The 23,582-nt window shown below is 40.5% G+C and overlaps 2 protein-coding genes across 2 annotated transcripts; one reads left to right on the top strand and one right to left on the bottom strand.

Annotated features, from left to right (window-relative positions):
* The first annotated feature begins 935 nt into the window (after nt 1-935).
* On the top strand, nt 936-7,157 carry LOC116263894 (peroxisomal membrane protein PMP22-like). Its single transcript, XM_031643711.2, has 7 exons — nt 936-1,331; nt 1,413-1,511; nt 2,711-2,812; nt 3,111-3,186; nt 6,524-6,594; nt 6,675-6,760; nt 6,857-7,157. Exons 1-7 carry the CDS (start codon nt 1,251-1,253, stop codon nt 6,912-6,914), a joined length of 573 nt encoding a protein of 190 aa, XP_031499571.1. The 5' UTR covers nt 936-1,250; the 3' UTR covers nt 6,915-7,157.
* Nucleotides 7,158-12,203: 5,046 nt separating this feature from the next.
* Nucleotides 12,204-22,192, bottom strand: LOC116264995 (disease resistance protein Roq1-like). Its single transcript, XM_031645493.1, has 3 exons — nt 21,588-22,192; nt 13,862-13,995; nt 12,204-13,032 (listed from the first exon to the last, which is right to left on the bottom strand). Exons 1-3 carry the CDS (start codon nt 22,037-22,039, stop codon nt 12,998-13,000), a joined length of 621 nt encoding a protein of 206 aa, XP_031501353.1. The 5' UTR covers nt 22,040-22,192; the 3' UTR covers nt 12,204-12,997.
* Nucleotides 22,193-23,582: the final 1,390 nt, after the last annotated feature.

The raw sequence follows: 23,582 nt of genomic DNA, 5'->3' as shown, positions 1-23,582 counted from the left end.
AAGGCATGGATTAAAATATTTTTCCGTTTCAATTCCATAAGAAAGAAGAACATAGCTCACAGTCATGGTGATGAACTAAAATTCATGCTTTTTGCAACTTTTGATGACGCGTCATCCACCTCTCTAGAAAATTATCCATCACTTAGAAAATTTCGGGAGCTAGTTGAGTGCAACTTCCACTGGACCAGATGAACTAGATTCAAGCACTGCCTCTATTGAGGTTGATTCCGTAGAGCCATCCGCACAAGTCTCTTCCATCTTCCATTTAACCTGCATGTAGGTGGTTGTCAAGCATTAGATCGACTACTAAATTTAAGATTGTAAGAATTTTATTTTTCACTGGGAAGCGGAATAGTATTTTCAAAATTTGGCGGAACGTTAATTTTCAAAATATTAGATGGTAGATTTGAAGGGGCGGAGTTAGAAATTTTTTTAGTAAGAGACTAATGATATTTTCAAATTGGTATTTTCAAAATTTATACAGGAACCTAATAACATTTTTCAAAATTTTTACATAGACCAAATAAAAAATTTTAAAAATATAACTATAAAACCCCCATTCCCTCGCCTCTGGTCTTTGAGGTTTTGTATTCCTGGACAAGCGACTAAGTACCTTAGCTTGCAGGCGCAAGGCTGGCTTTTTCCATGAGTAAATCCTAAAAAACCAAAGAGATATGTTATGCTTAGATCAAACGGCTTTTGGTTGGCGCTTTAAACAATTTCTTTCGATTTTTTTTTTTTTTTGAGAAACTGTTCGGACTAAATCTAATTCTTGAAACAATGCTGTTTTGCGCTTATAGTCCTATAGCCGAACAGAAAAGGTGGCCTCGAGTGTCCGTTGAAGGATGCCAAGTTCTGAGATGAAACAGAGAAACAGTACAAAAACCGGTTAATTACAATGTCAGAACTCACCGGTAAGCTATGGTAACAGCACCGCTGGCCCTACCCATGGTTGGAAAATCAGGTCATGTTTCAGCCCCTGACCAGCAGAGCGTGGCCGGGCGAGGTAGTTCCTCGCTGGAGCCACCATGACCTTGTCCAGCTAGTTCAAGACTTGGTAGTGGATGTGGATTTGACCTCAGAGAGAGATAGACTAGTCCGGTAACTCGAGTAAGTCCAACGGATTCCAATTTGGTTGGAAGGGAAAGAATGTGTTGGAATATCCAATTTGAATTCCAACAGCTGACGTTGTCGCTCTGTAGCCGAACATGAGGCGTCATTGAGAACGTGCTGAACCTCAAAGAACATTCATGGCGACAGCGGGAGGCATAGCTAAGAAAGGATGGCAATATTACCACTACCAGCTACAAACTAATCCCCTGCTTACCAAGGCTCTCTCTCTCTCTCTGATTTTGGAAAGGCAAACTTAAGTTTCAGTCGAAATTTTGTTGGTGATTGGTGTTGATGCACAGGCTTTGACAGTCGGCGTTCTGGCAGGATGTAGCGATTCTATCTCGCAGAAGCTCTCCGGCATCCAGAGGCTTCAATTCAAACGGTTGCTTCTCAAAGTGGTCTGTCTTTCCTCTCCCTTAAAACTGAGTACTGATCATCTTTCGTTGTTGTTGGGCTATGTATGTCTAATGTCTTCTCACCTAAATGAAGTTTATTGTTGGGGGTTGTCATTGATTTCTTTTTGTAACTCCCTAAGCATTCTTCTGTTATGGCAAATGGTTTACCTGTGATATGGCCATTTATGTACCAATTTCGCGACATTGGTTTTTTAAGCCTAGCCATGTCCGAAAATTGTCACTCAAGCCTCTATGGCTTTTGGTAGTATGTAAAACCCCAGATGCTCGCTATGTTTATTGGCGCCCTTTGAGGCAAATATTGTCTTTGTTACCTGTTGAATTACATTTGGTACTATGCACTGATGTCACTGAGTTGTTTAAGTTGATGAGAGGTACATCTTTTTTTCTTTCATGAGCCAATTCAAGCAAACATGCTTTCCGTGCTCTGTCATAGCCTCCAGAACTTCGGGTTCATCCTTACCATTTGCAATAGTTACGACTTTCAGTGTGTTGGATATGAGAATGGAATATATACAAGTACATTCCTCTTAAAAATAGTTGGAGGATGGTACGAGATCTTAGTTGCCAGAAATCAGATGTGATAGTTCCATCTCGGGGATGTCACTTGCCTAATCCAGCCTAGCTTTGTCTGGCAAATATCTGTAGGATGCATTTCGGATTTACAATTTTGGGGCTAACGAGTTCATGTATTATTTTGGATGGTGTTTCGTCAACCCCTTTGGCTGGAACTATTCACTTTTCCACTGGCCTTAAGCTGATGTCTGGTGTGCTCTCTGTTAGTGGGCAATTGACGTTGGATGTTACTGAAAATACTAAAATACAATTGCACTATAAACATCTTTTGTCCTGCCAGTAGTTGTTCATGTGCGTTCTTGTGCGTCTTTTTTTTCTGGTAAATGATACATCTAGTTGATGGGGCGTGTATGTGCAGGTTTGTAGCTGTGCCCTATAGGTGCATGCTTTTATGATTTCATCTTCCAAACTTCACATGGAGCACGTGATTAGACAATTTCTGCATTGAATTCATTTTAGGCCTTGATTCTTATTTTTATTCATGCTTATACTATGTGCTTATGCTCAATTTCATGCCATTTCTGGCTGGTTCTGTTAATTGCATCCTTGTAGAACTGAAGCACATAAAATTGTTTCAATAAAATTCCATCCTCACTTTGTTACTGCAGTTGTATGGATTTGCATATGGAGGACCGTTTGGCCACTTCTTCCACAAGATAATGGATATTATTTTTCAAGGAAAAAAAGACAATAAAACAGCAGCCAAAAAGGTATTATGGTTAAACTTTCCATGGGTTGTTGTTCATTGTTAGTCTGCATATCTATTTGATGAGTACATGGATAGAATCTTAATGATGCTTATTAGGCTTTACTTTGCCGTCTATTGTGCTTGTATCATTTGTCAGTATTTTTCCTTTTCCTCTTCAAATTAATGAGTTTCAATTCTAAAATTTTTACTTGAACGTTTGCAACTAAATTTTAACATTTGTGCTGTTTTTTTGTGAAATTCTTAGATGCTAGTGGATGCAACATGTCCATGACATATTTTTGCCTTAATTATGCTGCCAGGTTCTGATCGAACAGCTAACTTCTTCACCATGGAACAATGTGCTGTTTATGATATACTATGGTGTGGTTGTGGAAGGTAATGACCTTAATTTTAACCTGCATGTGGAAAATCTATTAGATATATGGTTATACAAAAAAATATTTTTTCCTCTTGCTTTTCATGTCATAGTTCTAGAAAAGATGTTTGCTGATAATTAATGTAAACAGTACATGCTCACTGTATAATTACGTAATCTGCCTTGAAATTCTTTCTTTTTTTCATAAAATTGGTAAATACAAGGTCAAGGGGGTAGGTGAAGATCTGAGGAAGCCATGGGGTTGTCCGCTAAACTTTTTATGGTTGATGTTCTTTTTGTAGTAGCAGTTTATGGCCTGAATTATGAATACCATTGTACCATCCAATAAATAATTACTGACCATCTAAAATCTTAATAGGAAGTGGTTGTGTCTACCTGCCTTCTAGTTGTTTTTGAAGTATTGTTTGCTGTCAGACATAACTTAAATGTAAGATATAGCAGGCTCCAAAGGTTCTAATACAAAACATAAGAAAGAAGTAATTCAGTAAGTATAAAAAATCTGAGTTTCGGTTCACATGAACATGCAATTTGAACCAGGAAGACGGTTAATCCATGTGAAACCATGTGCATAAAAATCTCTGTTTCTTTGGCTACAAGGTACGAATGAAAGGTGAAGAGATAGATTCAGTATGATTTTTTTTGTTTGGTCCTGCATCAAAGACTGTAATTGCATTGGGTGTTAACATCTGGTATGTCACCTGATATGAAGTAGACTTTCTTCAACTGCATGGAGGACGGAGGACCTATAGTAGTCATACTCAACTGGTTAAACTAGTATTAAGAGTTAAGACCGTAGTTGGTCCATCCTCGTCAGATTCGTCATGGGTTATGGTACCTGAGCTTGGCCCAAGCCTGATAATAATCATGTAATGCAAGGTTTCAATCTGGGTGTCACCCTGGTCTGTAGCCACTACTCAAGCTGGCTTTGTCTCCACTTCAGCATAGAGACACCATCAATTAGTGCATGGGACTATTGATATGAGGATTTTTCATGGAACAAAATGAGGTATGATGTAAACTGGCATCCTGATGCATGGAGTATATGAATCCTGGAAAGCAAGGTTGATATGTCCACCATGATAAGCCTTACATGATTCTGATACTGATGTTAGTGTAATTACCGGGAGTTCTTATATCAGTCAAGAAATCAATAGGCAACTAAACTAAAAATTTTGTATCCAGAGTTTTTCACTTTCTGGAACTTTTCTTAGAATCAGAATTGTTCAGTCACTTATTTTAGTTATAATTTTATCGGATGTCTCTGAAGAGACCAGTGGCTTATTTTAGTTATTTCATAGCAGAAGTATGCATAGACATACTTTAGGAATTAGGTGCTGTTGTTTGTAGCCTCTTCAGGTTTACCATGGAGGTGTAGACCAGGACCACATCTGTCTGTGATTTACTTGGGTCAGACATGATTTGTGATAATCAAAAGGCCTAAAAGTGCATCCATCCAAAAACTGGCATTCTGTTAGAAGTCCCTCCTTTGATTACATAACTAATGTAAAGAGCCTTTGGGATTCTTGATATGGTTGATGTTGAGGTTTGGTTAGTGTTAAGTGTTGCTTTGTACAAACAAGATCAGAAAGAATGCAAAGCAGTCCAAGCTAAATAAATCATGCATTCCATCCTGTGACTAACATTTTATTAGAAGTCTCTTGCTTAATTATCATACAAAGGAATCCTAGTAGCTTTTGTTTGGTATGTTATCTTATATAATGCTGTTTTAGTATGTTGCATTTAATGCATTTCAGCCTTGTTATGGCTCTCTTTGACATGCACAAAAACAATCCTTGACTTGCAGTAAGTCAAACATAGTCTAGTTAAAATGAAGTGTTTTGTTGCCTCAGAGACTGGTTCTTCTGAAATTTGTCATGGTCTAGTCCTTATAAAAGTTAAGGTGATAGAAGCCTGTCTAGGCATACAGCGGGTCATGTCTATATCGCTAATGTCTGCCTTATGCTAGGCTGATGCAAAGTGATTATTTCTATCAATGTTCTTAAACTGATTACTTTCAAAGCACATCCTTGTGTTGTCCTTTCTTGAATTTTATAGAACATAAATGGGAGGTATTTGGATACAAAGATTATGATAAATTCTTTAGCAATATATTTGGTTTAGGCAATATTTTAAAGTATTTTTGTTTTTCATAGTATCTGCTTTTTTTTTTCAAAAATTTCTAATATGATGAGCATTGATCATTAATATTTCAGAGCCAATCCATAGGCCTGCTTAAGATCATAGATATCCTTTTTTTCAGTAAAAATATAGTGTCAGTAATGTCATCCCTAGATGCCAAGTAGATCCTTTATACATGCCACATCATGTTGGTTAACAACTTAGCATGTTAGAAGACTTTGGCACTGTTGGCATTGAAAATTATTATACATTGTTCTAAGATCTATATAATTTTCTGGTCTGAAAGTTCCATGGAAATCTAGGTCTAGGTCTTCTAATTCGTAAATCCTAGAATGTCCAGCAACTTTCTAGATTGAAATTATCTTGTTACTGAGAAGGTTTCCTTTTCTTATTTCACATTCCTTTTGTGCATAAAAGAATTCTTTGGCATGTACGGAGTACTTTAGGGTCTGCTTAAATTTGAAACTGATAGATGTCTTAACATTGTTTTGAGATATAAAGGCATGTCCAGATGCTGGAGAAGGGTGCCTGGATGGTTTGCCCATTTGTAATCTTCATTATTGGAACATGGTATAGAACATCTCATGACTCAGTTGTGCAATGAAATGTGTGGGACTGAGTTTTATCAACTTTCTTTTCCTGGCAATCGGGCATGCCATAAGTGAGAAATTCCGAGTAGCTTGCTTGACAATTTTGCTTGTCTGGATGATGTCAGACTTACTTTGTGCCCTTTGATTTCTTTCAAGGACTTTGCTTTTTCTGATTGAAATCATCGAAACATTCTCTTGAAAGTCTCTTTTACTTTGATAATTAAATACTTGGATTAAGATGCACCAATTTGAGCACTTTATCTGAGTGAGTTTAAGGTGCTAAAGCCTGCAATTCATCAGGATGGTTGAGGAATGAAGAAAAAAGTGCAGATTTTTGGGCACTCTCATTGAAGAGCATGCTTCTGTGGCCTACCATTTAGGATTCTACATAGTCATAACTTCCAGGAATTCTGCTGCGTGACTAGCAGTATTTTTGCTATAATGTTCTTGTTAACTAATTGTTCTTTGTCTAACTCTTGACAGTAATTTGATTAGCTGAAATTTACTTACTGATTTCACAATGGAATTTTCTGTCTGTAAGCATCATGTTTTTATATTTGATCTTTATTTTTGTTTTACTTAGTTAAGACTATTTGTGGCTCCACAGGAAGGCCATGGTTTCAGGTTAAAACCAGAATTAAGAAAGATTATCCGTCAGTTCAGTTGACTGCTTGGATGGTATATATATGGCCTTATTACACAGTGCTTCTTTCTTTGATGCTTTTTTCCCTTTTCTAGAGACTAACAAAAATCTTCAGTTTTGGCCCCTAGTTGGTTGGATAAATCACAGATATATGCCTTTGCAATTCCGTGTTATGTTCCATAGTTTTGTTGCGTGCGGCTGGTACATATTCTTGACTTTTCATAAATTATTTGCTATTTAGACTATTCAGTATTCACGAGATCAGTCATATAAGTTTGCTGCTTCTTTCATTATCAGGGGCATATTTCTGAATCTTCGTGCACGAACAATGTACTTGAAGTTGAGAGACATGTAATATAACTGTTGAATGATGTATGATTCGGGACTTGAGGTGGAGGGCTTGTCCGGTAATTCATGGAGCCATGGATTAGCATTTATTGAATCTGCAGTTGGCTTGGCTTTGTAATTTTCAGAAACCGTTCAAAAGTTACTGGTCCTATAGTCATTCTCATTCTGGCACCTGTCCATGATGTCCTCAATAGTTTCAGTTTGTAGGATAAGACACCCTTTTGTCAAATAATCAATTATTTGTGTGTTAGAGACACAAACTTGAAGCATGACACAAACTCTCTTTCTCTCTCTCTCTCTCACACACACATTCTCTCTCTCTCTCTCTCTCTCTCTCTCTCTCTCTCTCTCTCATGTTTTGATAGAAACTGGGGAAATTGGCAGATTGCTTAAATCATTGCTTTCTCTTGGCATGTGCCTAAATTGGATTTGAAAACCTGGCACTAAAAAAGCTTTTTACTAATTAGCGCTGGAAACAAGCTGATGCAATTACGTAATAGATGAATTTATTTACGTTCATCTATTTTCTCTTGACATTTGGCTAAGTTGCATATGAAACGTTCCCATAAGCAGAAGAAGAGATAAGGATGATACAGTTCTTCAGTTATTAGTCTTAGACAATGCTGGTGGTTGACGGACTACTGCCCGTAGTTGTGGAATGTCTTCTTCACTTAAATCTACAGTTTCTTTTTGTAGTTTGAACTTTGAATACACTATTTTCCATCTTGAGTTTTGACGATGGTAACCTTTTGAGAGCTTTCGCTCTGTCACTGTCACCTGAGTAACGTGCATCCTATTATTTTCATAAACATTTCCTCTTTAGATTCTCCACTTATCTGGGAAAGCCACTGCTTGTCCCACAATCTTGCATAGTTGATCTTTTGGAATGCCACCTCAAGCGAATTGACAAGTCTACTAGCTAAACCTAATTTAGTTATGCTTCACAGTTTCTTTATCATTTAGTTATCTTGCCTATCTGGTATCCTAACAAGCAGTTCATCTTATTATAGCTAATTCTTTTCCAAATATTTTCTTTTCTTAGCCCGAAATGAGTTATTTATACTGTTCTGTCATGACATAAGACTAGGTAGGCATCATTCAGATTCGATGCTATTTGATTCTGGCGAAACATCAATGCTTTTATAGGATTTAGATACTGTTGATTTAGGAGGCATGAGGCCAAAGATTTGAAAGAATGACCTATATCTGGCAATTGAAGATATCAACAGAGAAAAGGGAGAGACCAAGACGATTGAAAAACATTGTAAAATCACACAGAAAGAACAATTCTTGCGATTCATATGGAAAGTGATTTTAGAAAACTGGGGTGCAAGATACACACACCCACCCACCCCCATGTGTATGGTCACAGTTAAAACGGTTTAGGGGAAGAAAAGGATAAATACCACAGACCATCGTGAGAAAATAATAAAATGTTTGAAAGGTTCTGAACCAAGGACGAGATTGGACTTGAAGTAGTAAAAATCTGGAATTGCAAAATAATGGCATGATGTATGTGATCACACAAGTATGTCGCTGGTCCATATCCGTGTCTTTCAGTGCTGATCATGTATTCGATTGATCATTGAAGTCCTCACAGAAAAAATCCAGGCCTGCATTTGAGGGTCATGATAAGATAAGAGGCTTTGGAAAGAGGGCATGAATTGCTGCTGCATGAGAATGATTGTGTGACTAAGGAGAGCGAGTTGTGTTTACCCTATGCACACAGCAAATATACACCCATAAAAGAGGTGCGTAAGGTATTTGGGTGATTTCTAAAAAGAAATGTCATTTTTGATCTTTTATCTTTTTCATTATCCTCTTTATCTTTACCAAAAAGATTCTCCTTTTCAAGGGCATTTTGGTCATTATGCATTTTGGTGCACAATCTTTTTTGTGTACTGAGAGGTGCATATAACCAGTTTGGGTGACTGAGTGGACAAGACAAGTCTAGGCGATCAGGCAAAAAAATGAAACTAAACAATACATTTATGCATTTTTGAAACGGTTATGTTATTTCCCTATTTTTGAAACATTACATTTATACATTTATGCATACAAAAGTTTTCTTTTAGTGTGGACGAAAATCAATAACTGTAGAACCAATTGTCCTTTTTGTCTTTTCATAATTGTGTTGTCAGTAGCCTACTACTTCATGCTCAATTATGATAGGTAGTCATCAATTATAGTAGGCAGTAGACCGGATCTACAATGGTAGATAGTCATGAATTATAGTAGGTAGTAGGCTGCCTAGGCCCGTCTACTACCTACTATAATTGATGACTACCTACCATTATTGATGCATACTTGACCTAATTAATTTTTGTGTGTTCCTATGATCCGTCTACTATCTATTATAATTGATGACCACCTACCATAATTAATGCACGAAGTGGTAGGACAAGTGACTTAAATTTTTGTGTGTCCTTGTAATCCATCTACTATTTACTATAATTGATGATTGCCTACCATATTTGATGCACAAAGTGGTAGGACAAGTGACAATGGTGGAGACCACTAACGATGCAATTATAAAAAGACAATAATATTCCTGGTAAGCCAATAATTAAAGAGAGAGCATGCAACTAAAGAAAGAAAAGAGGAAAATGAAAAGGACCATCATTTTTAACCAACAAAAATTTTTAACAAGAAGGAAACCAAAATAGTTATCATCAACAAATATATCAACAAGAAAAGAAAATGATAGAGAATGAAAGCATACATATTTAGAGTGGGAGAGAAAATGAAATCACAGAAACCCATCTATGTCCTTCTGAGTGAAACCAGAGATATTTTCCACTTTTTTTAATGCTTCTTTCCACTTTCTCACCTCCTCAGGCTTTAGCTGCTCCTCGGATTCATGTCTTTGGAACGTGGAAGCAATAGGACCACTCTATTTTTTAATGTCCAGCGGATCCACGTCAAGGAACACAAGGATTATCTTTTTGTTGCACTCCACTACTTTGGCAAGCTCTTTTAAACACCACTTTGAATCAGCATAAGCCTTGGTAAAGATGGTAAAGATGGGGACGCAAATCTTAGATTTTTTGAAGTACACAAGCAGCCTTTCGATCTCCTCACCCTTTTCCAAGTTCTCGTTGTCTTTGAATGTGTTAATCCGACACAGCTTGAGGATCTCAAGTAAATGGTCAGTCAATCCTTCCCAGGTGTCTTCACCTCTAAAGCTGAGGAAAACATGGAATTTAGAACCATCTCTTGGTTGTCTCCTGGCAAAGACAACCAAGAGGGTCCCTCTCGACATTGTAAGCAATCGTGATGCCAAGTTCACTGGCCGGTTCTGGACCTGCTTGTTCGAGTTGCTAGGAACAAAGACCCTGCCTTGGCGTCTGGCTGGGGATGGCCTCGCATATCCAGGGCCATGGATGGTACTTACCAGGTCCCTAGGAAACAACAACAAGCCACAAGTTGGCAGCAACAGGCAACATGACAGAAATCCACAGGGAGTTTGAAATTTATGGTAGCCCAAAGGTCTTTGGTGTTTCTCCTATACACAAAGAGTAATCAACCCTTGCACCTATATAGGGACTACTATCGGTTCTGAAACACCTGGTAGCACCTGATAGCACGAATTTGAATATGGTGCCTTAGAGGGAATGACCAGATACTTAATCCCAATTGGGCCGAACAGTGCAGTATAACAGAGGGCACATGTATTGCTTTGACTATCTTGTAAGTTTTATTTGATGAAAAAAAGACTAAGTCCTCAAGTTGATGCAAAAATGGGTTATCCTTTGTTCATTCGAGTTTACTTATTCGTACAAGTGGTGGTTTGGCTAGTAAGTCTAGGCTGTAGACGTACACCATACAGGTGGAGAATGATAGAAAATTCGTCCCTGCAGCAGTTGGTATTAGAGTCAGGTTAGCCTATGACTACTGGTGTTGAGACTCAGGAGTCGAGACCTCTTGCTTTGAAGAATCGGTTGACTCACTCATGACTCAAGTGTCATATGCTTCATCAGATAACCACCAGATCATTGATCATCTAACCCTTCTTGAGAATCAGATGAATGAACTCGCTGCTCACTCGGTTGGCCTATTCGAAGATCTTCACAACGAGCTTGGGGAAACCATATTTGTTTGGCAGCAAGAACTTGCTATTGTGCGCCGTGCACTGGGAGCGGCTGCAGGGGAGACATCAAAGATAAAGGTCCCGGAGCCTAATAACATATCCGAATCCTATCGAATGTTATTAGTTAAATCTGAATCTGATCCAATTTCTTAATCAGATATTAACTTTTTTTCCATATCTGATTTTTCATGTATGGTTCAGTCAGATATCCGATTCAAATCAAATATATTGACATCCCTATTCAAAATGTGCTTGTAGTTTCTAAAGGAAAAAAAAATGTATATATATTAGCCAACATACATATGAGAAGAACACAAGAAGGTGATGGATAACCTCAATTACAGTAACTTGTAATGAGTCATAGCACCAAATGCCGAGAAACTTTTAAGTTTGTTCACTATATATGCTCATGTTCGATTGATTCATCACCCTTAATTTCATGCCAATGTTATTTGACTAGATCATACTTAAAAAACAAAATTTATGATATTCACCTTAAAGTTACCCATTAAGCATTATATTGAGAAACTACAGCTTTTAGGCAATCTGGTTCACGTTGAGCTTGATCAGCATAGTTAAAATGGAAGGTGATATGAACCCTATGACACATTTAGGCATAACCATGGATCCCACTAGACACATGGGCAGACTTGGCATAGGTTTAGGCATCCTAAGGGAAGTTAGGATAATCATACCCAGCATGGTCAAGGATGTTAGACTCAACCATTTTGACCCAGCCTAGCCTTGGTCAAGGTTCTCAAACTATCCCCCAGGACAAGTGGGAGGCCCTAGAGAAGCAGAGAAGCACAGTGCCACCTATTTTCATGCCCTCGAGAAGCACAGAGCCATCATGATCAACAACATCATTAAAGAAGGGGTCATGAGCTGGGCCTCTTTGAAGAGAGTCTGCACTCAATTATTGAACTCATGACTGCAAGCATTCAGTTGGCACACACTCGAAGCCTGAGCTTGAAAGATCTCGCTGCAGGTTTGGTACGTACAATAATTTAAAAGTTTTCTTTTAGTGTGTACGAAAATCAATAACTGAAGAACCAATTGTCCTTTTCATCTTTTCATAATTGTGTTGTTAGTAACCTACCATTTCGTGCCCAATTATGGTAGGTAGTCATCAATTATAGTAAGTAATAGACAGGCCCATCTACTACCTACTATAATTGATGACTACCTACCATTATTGATGCACACTTGAACTAGTTAATTTTTGTGTGTTCCAATGACCCATCTACTATCTACTATAATTGATGACCACTACCATAATTGAAGTGGTAAGACAAATGACTTTATTAATTTTGGTGTATCCTTATAGCCTGTTTACTATATACTATAATTGATGACTGCCTAACAAATTGATGCACAATGTAGTAGGACAAGTGACAATGGTGGAGACCACTGACAACACAATATTGAAAATATGATAATCTTCTTGGGAAGACAATAATTAAAGAGAGAAAACACAACTAAAGAAAGAAAACTGGAAAATGAAAAGGACCATCATATGAACCAACAAAAATTTTTAACAAGAAGGAAACCAAAAGAGATCAACAAGAAAAGAAAATGATAGAGATCATGATGGCATACATGTTTAGAGTGTGAGAAAAAATGAAATCATACATACCATATGTGTCCTTCTGAGTGAAACCGGAGATATTTCCCACTTTTTTTAATGCTTCTTTCCACTTTCTCACCTTCTGAGGCTTTAGCTGCTCCTCATATTCATTTCTTTGGAATGCAGAAGCAATAAGATCACTTTGTTTTTTAACTTCCAACGTATCCACGTCAACGAACACAAGGATTATCTTTTTTTGCACTCCACTAGTTTGGCAATTTCTTTTAAACACCACTTTGAATCAACATAAGCCTTGAAGAAGATGGGGAGACAGATCTTAGATTTTTTGATGTACGCACTCCTCACCTTTTCGAAGTTCTTGCTGTCTATGAATGTGTTAATGCCACACAGCCTGAGGACCTCAAGTAAATGTTCAGTGAATCTTCCCGAGTGTCTTCACCTCTGAAGCTGAGGAAAACATGGAATTCAGAAACATCTATGGCTCTTGGCAGACGACCAAGACGGTACCGTTTGACATTGTAAGTGATCGTGATGCCAAGTTCACTGGCTGGTTTTGGACCTGTTTGTTTGAGTTGCTAGGAACAAAGACCCTACCTTATCCCTTGGCTGGCGATGGCCTCGAGTATCTAGGGCCATGGGCGGTATTTACCTGGTCCTTAAGAAAAATCAACAGGCCACAACTCAACAGCAACAGGTAGTAGGGCAGAAATCCACAGGGAATCCAAAATTTTTGGTAGCCTAAGGGTCTTTGGTGTTTCTCCTGTATGCGAGGAGTAATCAACCCTTGCACCTATATAAGGACTACTATCGGTTGATGATTACCAGCCTCTCGACACGTGGCCACTGCAAAAGGAAGGCTGGGGCATCTGATAGCATGAATTTGAATACGGTTCCTTGGAGGGAATGCCTAGATACTTAAACTCAACTGGGCCGAGAAGTGTAGTAGAAGAGAGGGCACATGTATTGCTTTGACTATCTTGTAAGTTTTGCTTGATGAAAGAAGACTAAGTCCTCAAGTTGAGGCAAAGCTGGGTTATCCCTTGTTCATCTGAGTTTACTTGTTTGTACTAGTGATGGTTTGGCTGGTATGTCTAGGCTACAAACTTATGACGTATAGGTCGAGAACGATAGAAAAATTCATCTCTGTAATAGTTGGTATCAGAGCTAGGTTAGCTATGACTACTGGTGCTGAGACTCGGGAGTAGACACTCTCGCTCACTGAGATTCAAGTGTCATCTACTTCATCAAATAACCATCGGATCATTGAGCATCTTACCCTTCTTGAGAATCAAATGAAGGAACTTGCTGCTCGCTCGGTTGGCCTGTTCGAAGACCTTCACAATGAGCTTGGGGAAACCATAGTAGTCTGGCAGCAAGAACTTGCTGTTGTGCGCCGTGCACTGGGAGCGGCTGCAGAGGAGACGTCAAAGATAAAGGTCCCAGAGTCTAATAGTGTTAGATATAGGATGTTTGTCTAAAAATAAATCTTATCCAAATCATATCAAATATTTATGTAGGCACAACCATGTATCCCACTAGACACATGGGTAGACATGGCATAGGTTTAGGCATCCTAAGGGAAGTTAGGATAAGCGTACCCGGCATGGTCAAAGATGTTAGACTCAACCTTTTTGACCCAACCTACCACTTCGTGTTCAATTATGGTAGGTAGACATCAATTATAGAGGTAGTAGACGGGCCCACAATGGTGGGTAGTCAACAATTATAGTAGGTAGTAGACGGGTCTGTCTACTACCGACTACAATTGATGACTACCAATCATTATTGATGCACACTTGACTTAGTTAATTTTTGTGTGTTCATATGACCCGTCTATTATCTACTATAATTGATGACCACCTACCATATTGATGCACGAAGTGGTAAAACAAGTGATCTAGTTAATTTTTGTATGTCCTTATAGCCCTTCTACTACCTATTATTATTGATGACTGCCTACTATACTTGATGCACAAAGTGGTTGGACAAGTGACAATGGTGAAGAACACTGACAATGCAATTATGAAAAGACGATAATCTTCCTGAAAAGCCAATAATTAGAGAGAGAGCGCACAACTAACGAAAGAAAAGAGAAAAATAAAAAGCACCATCACATTTAATCAACAAAAATTTTAACAAGAAGGAAACCAAAACAGTTATCATCAACAAATATATCAACAAGAAAAAAAAATGATAGAGATCTTGATGGCATACATGTTTAGAGTGGGAGAGAAAATGAAGTCACACATACGCATATGTGTCCTTTCGAGTGAAACTGCAGACATTTCCCACTTTTTTTAATGCTTCTTTTCACTTTCTCACCTCCTCATGCTTTAGCTGCTCCCCGGATTCTTGTCTTCAGAATGCGGAAGCAAAAGGACCACTCTATTTTTTAATGTACAATGGATCCACATCAAAGAACACAAGGATTATCTTTTTGTTGCACTTCACTATTTTCGCTAAGGCTGGGCATCGGGCCGGGCCGGGCCGGCCCGGCCCGATAAAAATGTAAAAATGAAGCCCAATAACCTAAACGGGCTGGCCCGAGGCCCGGCCCGTTTCTAAACGGGCTGGCCCGAGGCCCGGCCCGTTTCTAAACGGGCTGGGCCGGGCCCAAGTCATATCGGGCCTCGGGCTTCGGTCAAGGCCCGAGGCCCGGCCCGGCCCGATTAATAATGGGCCGGGCGGGCTGAGATGGGCTTCGGCCCGGCCCGTTATTGAAAAAACTCAGACACAACGAATGCAGGAGGCAACACAATTTACAGCTTCAGATGATGAAACACCATGGAGTATCAAGTTCTTTTATAGGCACATTGATAGTTTACAGACTGAAGACCTTCACGGCAGCCGGCACACGGTCACCGGAGAAGGCAGCCGATGGCGACGGCGACGACCGGAGGAGCAGCCGATGGGCGAAGAGGAGGCAATGCCGCAAATGCAATCTCTCGAGTCTCGACGGGCGACGGTGACGACGGAAGGTCGAAAAGTAAACCATAACTCTCTAAGCTCAAGTTCATTTTTATTTAACCCTAGGTCCCTAACGAGTAATGTAGTTCATTTAAAAAAAAAAAAACAACGGGCTTCGCGGGCCGCCGCCGATCAAAGCGGCTGGCCCTTGCCCGGCCCGTTAGTTACCGGGCCGGGCCGAGCCCGGTAACTAACGGGCCGACTACTATAAAAGCAAGGCCCGGGCCCGGGACCGAGTCGGGCCGGGTACCGGGTACCCGGCGGCGGCCCGGCCCGGTGCCCAGGCTTAATTTTCGCAAGCTCTTTTAAACACCATTTTGAATCAGCATAAGCTATGGAGAAGATGGGAACACATATCTTAGATTTTTTGACGTACGCAAGCAGCCTCTTGATCTCCTCACCCTTTTCCAGGTTCTCGCTGTCTATGAATGTGTTAATGCCATGAAGCTTGAATACCTCATGTAAATGGTCAGTGAATCCTTCATGAGTGTCTTCACGTCTAAAGCTAAGGAAAACATGGAATTCAAAACTATCTATGGCTCTTGGCAAAGATGACCAAAGGGGTACATGTCGACATTGTAAGTGACCGTGATGCCAAGTTCATTGGCCTGTTCTGGATTTGATTGTTCAAGTTGTTGGGAACAAAGACCTTGCCCTATTCCCTGGCCGGGGATGGCTTGGCGTAGCCGGGGATGGCTTGGCGTAGCCAGGGCCATGGACGACACTTACATGGTCCCTAGGAAACAACAACAAACTACATCTCGGCAGAAACAAGTAGCAGCACAGAAATCCACATAGAGTCCAAAATTTATTGTAGCCCAAGGGTTTTGGTGTTTCTCTTGTATGCGAGGGGCAATCAACTCTTACACCTATATAGGGACTACTATCAGTTGAGGGTTACCAGCCCCTCGACACGTGGCCTCTATGAAAGGGAAGGCTGGGACACCTGGTAGCACCTGATAGCACAAATATGGATATGGTACCTCGGAGGGAACGGCCAGATACTTAAACTCAAGCACGCCGAGCAGTGTAGACTTAAACTCAAGCGGGCCGAACAGTGTAGTTGATAGGACCAGACCCGATAGCGACCAAAACCACTATCGAAAGCCGATCCTTCCCCCAAGATCTCTTGAGACAACCATAGGGAAATAGGCAAATTAAAAGATTACAATAATGTTGACCCGGTCGAACAACAACCCCAGCACAATTAAACCCTTAGGACGGAGTACAAGTGAGGTTACCCAACATGGTTTGAGCCTACTACAAAAATGTAGAGAGGTGTGAGGCTTATTACAACCAAGAGCGATACATAAAAACACCCAGCTCACTCAAACATTCATCCACAGCAAACCATCCTGTCATATATGCCTAGGCGGCCAAACCACACCTAAGCACCCATAGGTAGGCCTAGCAACCTGTGACTGTGTCCTTGGCACTCGTGCCTTAGAGGAGCCCCGGTTGGTTGCAAAGGCCAAAGGTTGGGTTCAAAGCAAATGCACCCTCCCCCCCTGCTATAGGGGTTTAGTTCTCACCTACCGGGGCTAGCCTGGTGTCAAAACCAGCAAGTATGACCGAGGGTAAGGGCCGGCAGCAATGCTGCACCTCGTTATTACAGCAACACTTCAATCTTCGACCACAAATCACGACTACACCTAACCATGTGCGCCAGGAGCACCCGCCAAACCTTGTCAACACAATACAAGGCGTATCAAGTTCAATTTAACAGCAAGAAGTAAAGAGTTGGTGGATGTAGAGGGAAGTCACTGGAGGACCATTTAAACCCCAGTCCATTGTAATGAGAAGGGGGAAGAAATCGCCGGTAAGCACCGGTGGCTGCATTGAATTCCCTCAAGTGCATCCTCGGTTGGGTCGACTTCAAGTGGGTTTGTGCCTTGGTGCATGTTGGTCAAGTGGATGTGCGACTCCTTCCTCTTTACTCGTTGGACACCTCAGCCCTAGCCATTCCCAAAGAGATGAGATAGGGACGGTTAGAAAATGAAAGAGGATGTGGTGTGCGTGGGACCTCCTCCTTCAATTTCGGTGTGGCGGTCTTTCCTTTTTGGATGAGGTTGCCTCCACTAATGCCGGCCGGTTAGGGTTTGCCCTTGAAGACGTAACTCCTTCACCAAAATGGGCACCAAACGCTTGCCTTTTTGAGCTCGGACCGTTCCAAACTCCTCCAAATGTGGCACTAAGATCTTTCCTTTTCGGTTGCTAGGACGCCCTCCAAAATCGGTGCCACTCCTTGCCTTTTCAAGTTCAAGTCCTCCATGCAAATGAGCAAAAGGGCAACAGGTGTCAAGCCCAAGATAACAAATTAATTAACGGAGAGGGGCATTACTGTAAATGTCATCGGATCACGTGGATTTCCCAAAATTCTCGTGAAGATTGGGAAAGCTGCCATCAGTGGGCAAATTCTGATGAGTTTGCCCTAGCACTGCCACCGAGACACTCGATTCTGGTTGTGGTCGATGGCTCTTTCAATGCTGGTTGGAATTGGTTCAAACTGACTCTCGGTCTTGGGCAGATCTAGCAGTGATTCCGCGGTCCTTCAATCAACCACCGGTTGGTAGAAAATGTCACTTTATCAGCCACCTCTTCCACAGGTTGTAGCAGTCCGGCCGGATGGTGTAATCAGTCTGATTGCCGTAGGAACTGAGCTGGTTCTCTCCCAAATATCACCGCCAATAACAGGGAATGAATGAGTAATCGAGGTGGGCGAGATATATCTTGATCAAGACCGGTGATCAGCTTCAAAAGAAACCGGTGTTAGACCACTGCTGTGAGCAATAGAATGCACCGGATTCTAAGTGACTTTTCAGCCTTGCTCGATCTACAATCTAGACCGAAATCATCCGATCTATACCCACGTTAGACAATTCTTGGACGGAATTGGGGGTATGTCAGCGATGTTAGGTCACCTAGATTGCTGGAAACAATACTTGAACGGAAGTACCGAGGAGCGAATCAGGTACTTGCCTTATCCAAAGATCACCAGTCGATGCCGCCTCAGATGTTGCTGCCAGAACCACGAGCATCGCCCACCTGAGCTGCTGTCCCAGATGTCGATTTCGGCCTCTAAACTCCCTTGTGGTTAGGGAGAATGCACCGAAAATCGGAATGATGCTTGCTGGTCAGGTTGTACGTGGTTTGAAGATTTGTGAGTGGTTGCCCGCAGCCGTTCCTCAAGATCGCCAACCGTAGTCTCCTTTCGGCCATGGAGAGGAAGAAGAAGAAGGTATAGATGAGGAAGAAGAGGAAGGAGGAGAAGGCCGTCAGGTTTGGTGAAGAATCCGGCAGCCGCTGGTCGGGGTAGAAGGAGAGAGAGACAAGAGATAAAGAAACTCAAATCTTCATTAACATCAATAATTGCCTAGGGTTTCCCCTTAACACAAAGCTTAAATAGTTCTTGACAATGTCTCTGTTTTCTTAAGGTCTCGAACTAAGACAGTACAAAAGCAAAGAGCAAAAGCAAGGCAATCCTTGCGTGACTCGGTCTGAGTGAGGCTCGACCGCTTTCTGAATCGTCTCAGACTTGGTGAGTCCGAGTTGCACCAATCTGGGTTCCGCCCAGACTCGTTTGTAACTGAAGAGCCTTGCAGCTTGCACCCGCCTAGGTTCGCCCTAGGCTGCTGGGTTCAGCTGTTGCACACGCCCAGGTTCGCCCTAGGCTGCTATCGTCTTGCTTGGGTTCAGTCTCAATATTCAAACTGGCTTGGCCTATATCGGGTCCTGTCCTACTGTCGGTGCACTGTTGTCCACGCATAACCTCACCTGGACGCTGGTCGTGCACTGCTATCTCACCATGGCTCACAACCTCCCCTTGATCCTGTCTTCTTGGCTGCTGCCTCCTGACGTCTAGAGCTATCAAAGATAGCCTCACAATGAAACTCATCACCCCCACCAACATTTCCTCCCACCGCGTTACCCTCACTTAGCCTACCATCGCCTTCGGTGGCTAACCCCCTCAAATCTGCTGGCGGCCCATGACGTGCCTGGCTGCACTTGGCCACATTGTCGGCTGGCCTCGACATCGTCCTAGGTAGGTCCGTATTAGTAGTAGAGGAGAGGGCACATGTTTTGCTTTTACTATCTTGTAAATTTTGCTTAATGAAAAAAGACTAAATCCTCAAGTTAAGGCAAAAGTGGATTATCCCTTGTTCATTCGAGTTTATTTGTTTGTATGAGTGGTGGTTTGGCTGGTATGTCTAGGCTACGGACTTATGCCGTATAGGTTGAGAACGATAGAAAATTCATCCCTGTAACAGTTGGTATCAAAGCTTGGTTAGACTATAACTACTGGTGCTGAGACTTAGGAGTACTCTCTCGCTTGGAAGAATCTGTTGGCTCACTAATGACTCAAGTGTCCTCTGTATGTTGAGATAACCACCAGATCATTGAGCATCTAACCCTTCTTGAGAATCAGATGAAAGAACTCGCTGCTTGCTTGGATGGCCTGTTCGAAGACCTTCACAATGAGCTTGGGGAAACCAGATTAGTCTGGTAGCATGAACTTGTTGTTGTGCACCGTGCGTTGATAGCGGCTGTAGGGGAGACATCAAAGACAAAGGTCCCGGAGCCTAATGGCATTAGATATAGGATACTTGTCTAAAAGTAAATCTTATCTAAATCAAATCGAATATTTATGTATATCCGAATCCAATTGAACGTCATTTCTTAAATCTAGATCCGATCCAATTTCTTAATCAGATATTAATTTTTTTTCCATATATGATTTTTCAGATATGGTTTGGTCAGATATCAAATTCAATTCAGATATATTGACATGCCTACTCAAAATGTGATTGTAGTTTCTCAAAGGAAAAAAAAAATCGTGCATCTATTAACCAACTTACATATGAAAAGAACACGGGAAGATGATGGATACCGTCAATTATGGTAGCTAGTAAATGAGTCATAGCACCAAATGCCGAGCAACTTTTAAGTTGGTTCACTATATATGTTCATGTTTGATTGATTCATCTACCTTAATTTCATACCAATATTATTTGACTATATCAAACTTAAAAAACAAAATTTATGATATTCACCTTAAAGTTACCCATTAAGCATTATATTGAGAAAATAATGCATTTAGGCAGTCAGGTTCAAGTTGAGCTCAATCGGCACAGTTAAAACGGAAAGTGATATGAACCCTATGAAACATTTAGGTACGACCATGGATCCCATTGGACACATGAGCACACTTGGCATAGGTTTAGGCATCCTTAGGGAAGTTAGGATAAGCCTACTTGGCATGGTCAAAGATGTTAGACTCAACCTTTTTGACCTAGCCTAGCCTTGGTCAAGGTTCTCAAGCTAGCCCCAAGCACAAGTGGGAGGCCCTGGAGAAGCTGAGAAGCACAGAGCCACCTATTTGCAGGCCCTTGAGAAGCACAGAGTCATCATAATCAACAACATCATTAAAGGGGTCTTGAGCTGGCCCTCTTTGAAGAGGGTCTGCACTCGATTATTGCACTCTTGACTGCAAGCTTTCAATTGGTACATACTCGAAGCTTAAGCTTGAAATATCTCGCTGCAGGTTTGGTACGTACAATAATTTAAAAGTTTTCTTTCAGTGTGGACGAAAATCAATAACTAGAGAACCAATTGTCCTTTTCATCTTTTCATAATTGTGTTACTAGTAGCCTACTACTTCGTGCTCAATTATAGTAAGTAGTCATCAATTATAGTAGGTAGTAGATAGACCCACAATGGTAGGTAGTCATCAATTATAGTAGGTAGTAGACGGGTCCATCTACACTACCTTCCATTATTGATGCACACTTGAACTAGTTAATTTTTGTGTGTTCTAATGGTGGAGACCACTGACAACACAATTATGAAAGGACGATAATTTTTCTGGCAAGCCAATAATTAAAAAGAGAGACAATGGAAAATGACCATCATATTTAACCAACAAAAACTTTTAACAAGAAGGAAACCAAAACAATTGTCATCAACAAATATATCAAGATAGAGATCATGACGGCATACATGTTAAAGAGTGGGAGAGAAAATGAAATCACACATACCCATCTGTGTCCTTCCGAGTGAAACCAGAGATATTTTCCACTTTCTTTAATGCTTCTTTCCACTTTCTCACCTCCTCAGGCTTTAGCTGCTCCTCAGGTTCATGTCTTTGGAACGCAGAAGTATAAGGACCACTCTGTTTTTTAATGACCAACAGATCCATGTCAAGGAACACAAGGATTGTCATTTTGTTGCACTCAACTACTTTGGCAAGCTCTTTTAAACACCACTTTGAATCAACATAAGCCTTGGAGAAGATGGGGACACAGATCTTAGACTTTTTGATGTACGCAGGCAGCCTCTTGATCTCCTCACACTTTTCTAGGTTCTCGCTGTCTATGAATGTGTTAATGCCATGCAGCTTGCTGCTTGAGGACCTCCTGTAAATGGTCAGTGAATCCTTCCCGATTGTCTTCACCTCTAAAGCTAAAGGAAACATGGAATTCAGAACCATTTATGGCTCATGGCAAAGACGACCAAGGGCTGAGGGCTCTAGCTTTGGCTGTGTCTCTCATTCCCCAGTGTATCCCATAATAGTTTCATCATTTTGAGGGCTAATAGGTGCGGAAGAGATATCCATAAGTTTGGGTGATGAATTTTCCTCTTTCTTCGCAGGGATGAGAGAGGCGTATTGCTCTGTTTTAAGAACTTGAGATTTATAAGAACTATGACTTTTTTCCCTCTAAAAGTAGGAGATGGAATTAAGGTGCCTTCTTACTCGTACCGTTTCCCATTGGGTGCCTCCATCAAGAATTTGTCGTCTTTCTGTAAAATGTTCTCCAAATTCATAAACATATTTTATTTTGGGTTCTTCAACTGTCGTACTATAAATAAGCATCACAGGAAATATATAAAAAAAAGGTTTTCCTATACATGACGTTTTGGATGACACCCCTCAAAAATCAAGTTTTGTAAAAATTTTGTTTTATAGCAATTTTTGTAAAAGGGTTTTTCAAAATGAGTTTTATGTTGGATGATACATCGAAAATGCAAATATTTTTTGAAAACACGATTTTGGCAAAACCGAAATTTCATGTCATCCATCCAAACTTTGTTAATAAAACAGGTTTTACTTCCAAAACCTGGTTTTGGCCCTTTTGGGTTGCCATCTAAATGAGTGCTCTTCATTAATGTGCATGCATTTTTTTTTATAAAGTTTCATGTATTGTACAATAAGAAAAAATAGTTTTATTTTCCTTTCTCCTTTTTGCTATGAATAAATGGAAGTGGCACGCGGTCCTCTTACTGAGTGGTTTCTGAATAGAGACTGACGGAATGAGGAATATTAAATTGTTTCAAAGTTGGTAAAGTTAATTGAAGAATGTTGATAAAAAAAACAAAGGAAAAAAGAGAGCGTTGTCGTTAATACTGAAAAAAAAAAGTCCATATAAAGAAACAGCTTCATAAAAGGAATATTATATTCTCATAAGGCAAGATGTGCAGATGCTGAATTCCACGTTCCGTCATAACATTATCTAAGGTATGGTCTGGAGATGAGTGATATGGATTCTTTTACATAGTGAAAAAAAAATGTAATCTGTACATGAACAATTAATATACCCATAATAAGCCGTGAATGGGAGTGAAAATTTCTTTTTTATACCTTAATCGACTGAAGGCACTATATAATGTCATCTGGTTGACGGTGTATGGAAGGACCAATAAGCCTGAAGAACTAACTGCTTCAGTTATGAGTTTGTGACTTTTGTTATTTTGGTTCCATTGGCTCACATTTGGATTTCATTTTATACGAATTTAACTGACCGATATTTTGATCAGTCCACATCGGTGTTCCTTGTCCGTAAAAAGAATGGGGATTGAATTTAAAATTTTGAAAAACCGCACGCCAGTGACATGACTCATCAAAATCTTGAATGTCGCCAGTCAGAAGCCGGAAAGCTGTGGACCAGTAAGCGACAAGTTGGGAGATGAGTCAGATGACGTGCCTTACGAGACATCTTCTACCCGCAAAAAGATAGTTCTTTCATTTTCCAGCC

Source organism: Nymphaea colorata, chromosome 11, assembly GCF_008831285.2.
Source record: "Nymphaea colorata isolate Beijing-Zhang1983 chromosome 11, ASM883128v2, whole genome shotgun sequence".
Classification (NCBI taxonomy): Eukaryota; Viridiplantae; Streptophyta; class Magnoliopsida; order Nymphaeales; family Nymphaeaceae; genus Nymphaea; species Nymphaea colorata.
The sequence above is the reverse complement of the archived record's forward strand: the minus strand, read 5'-3'. Positions and strand labels throughout refer to the sequence as shown.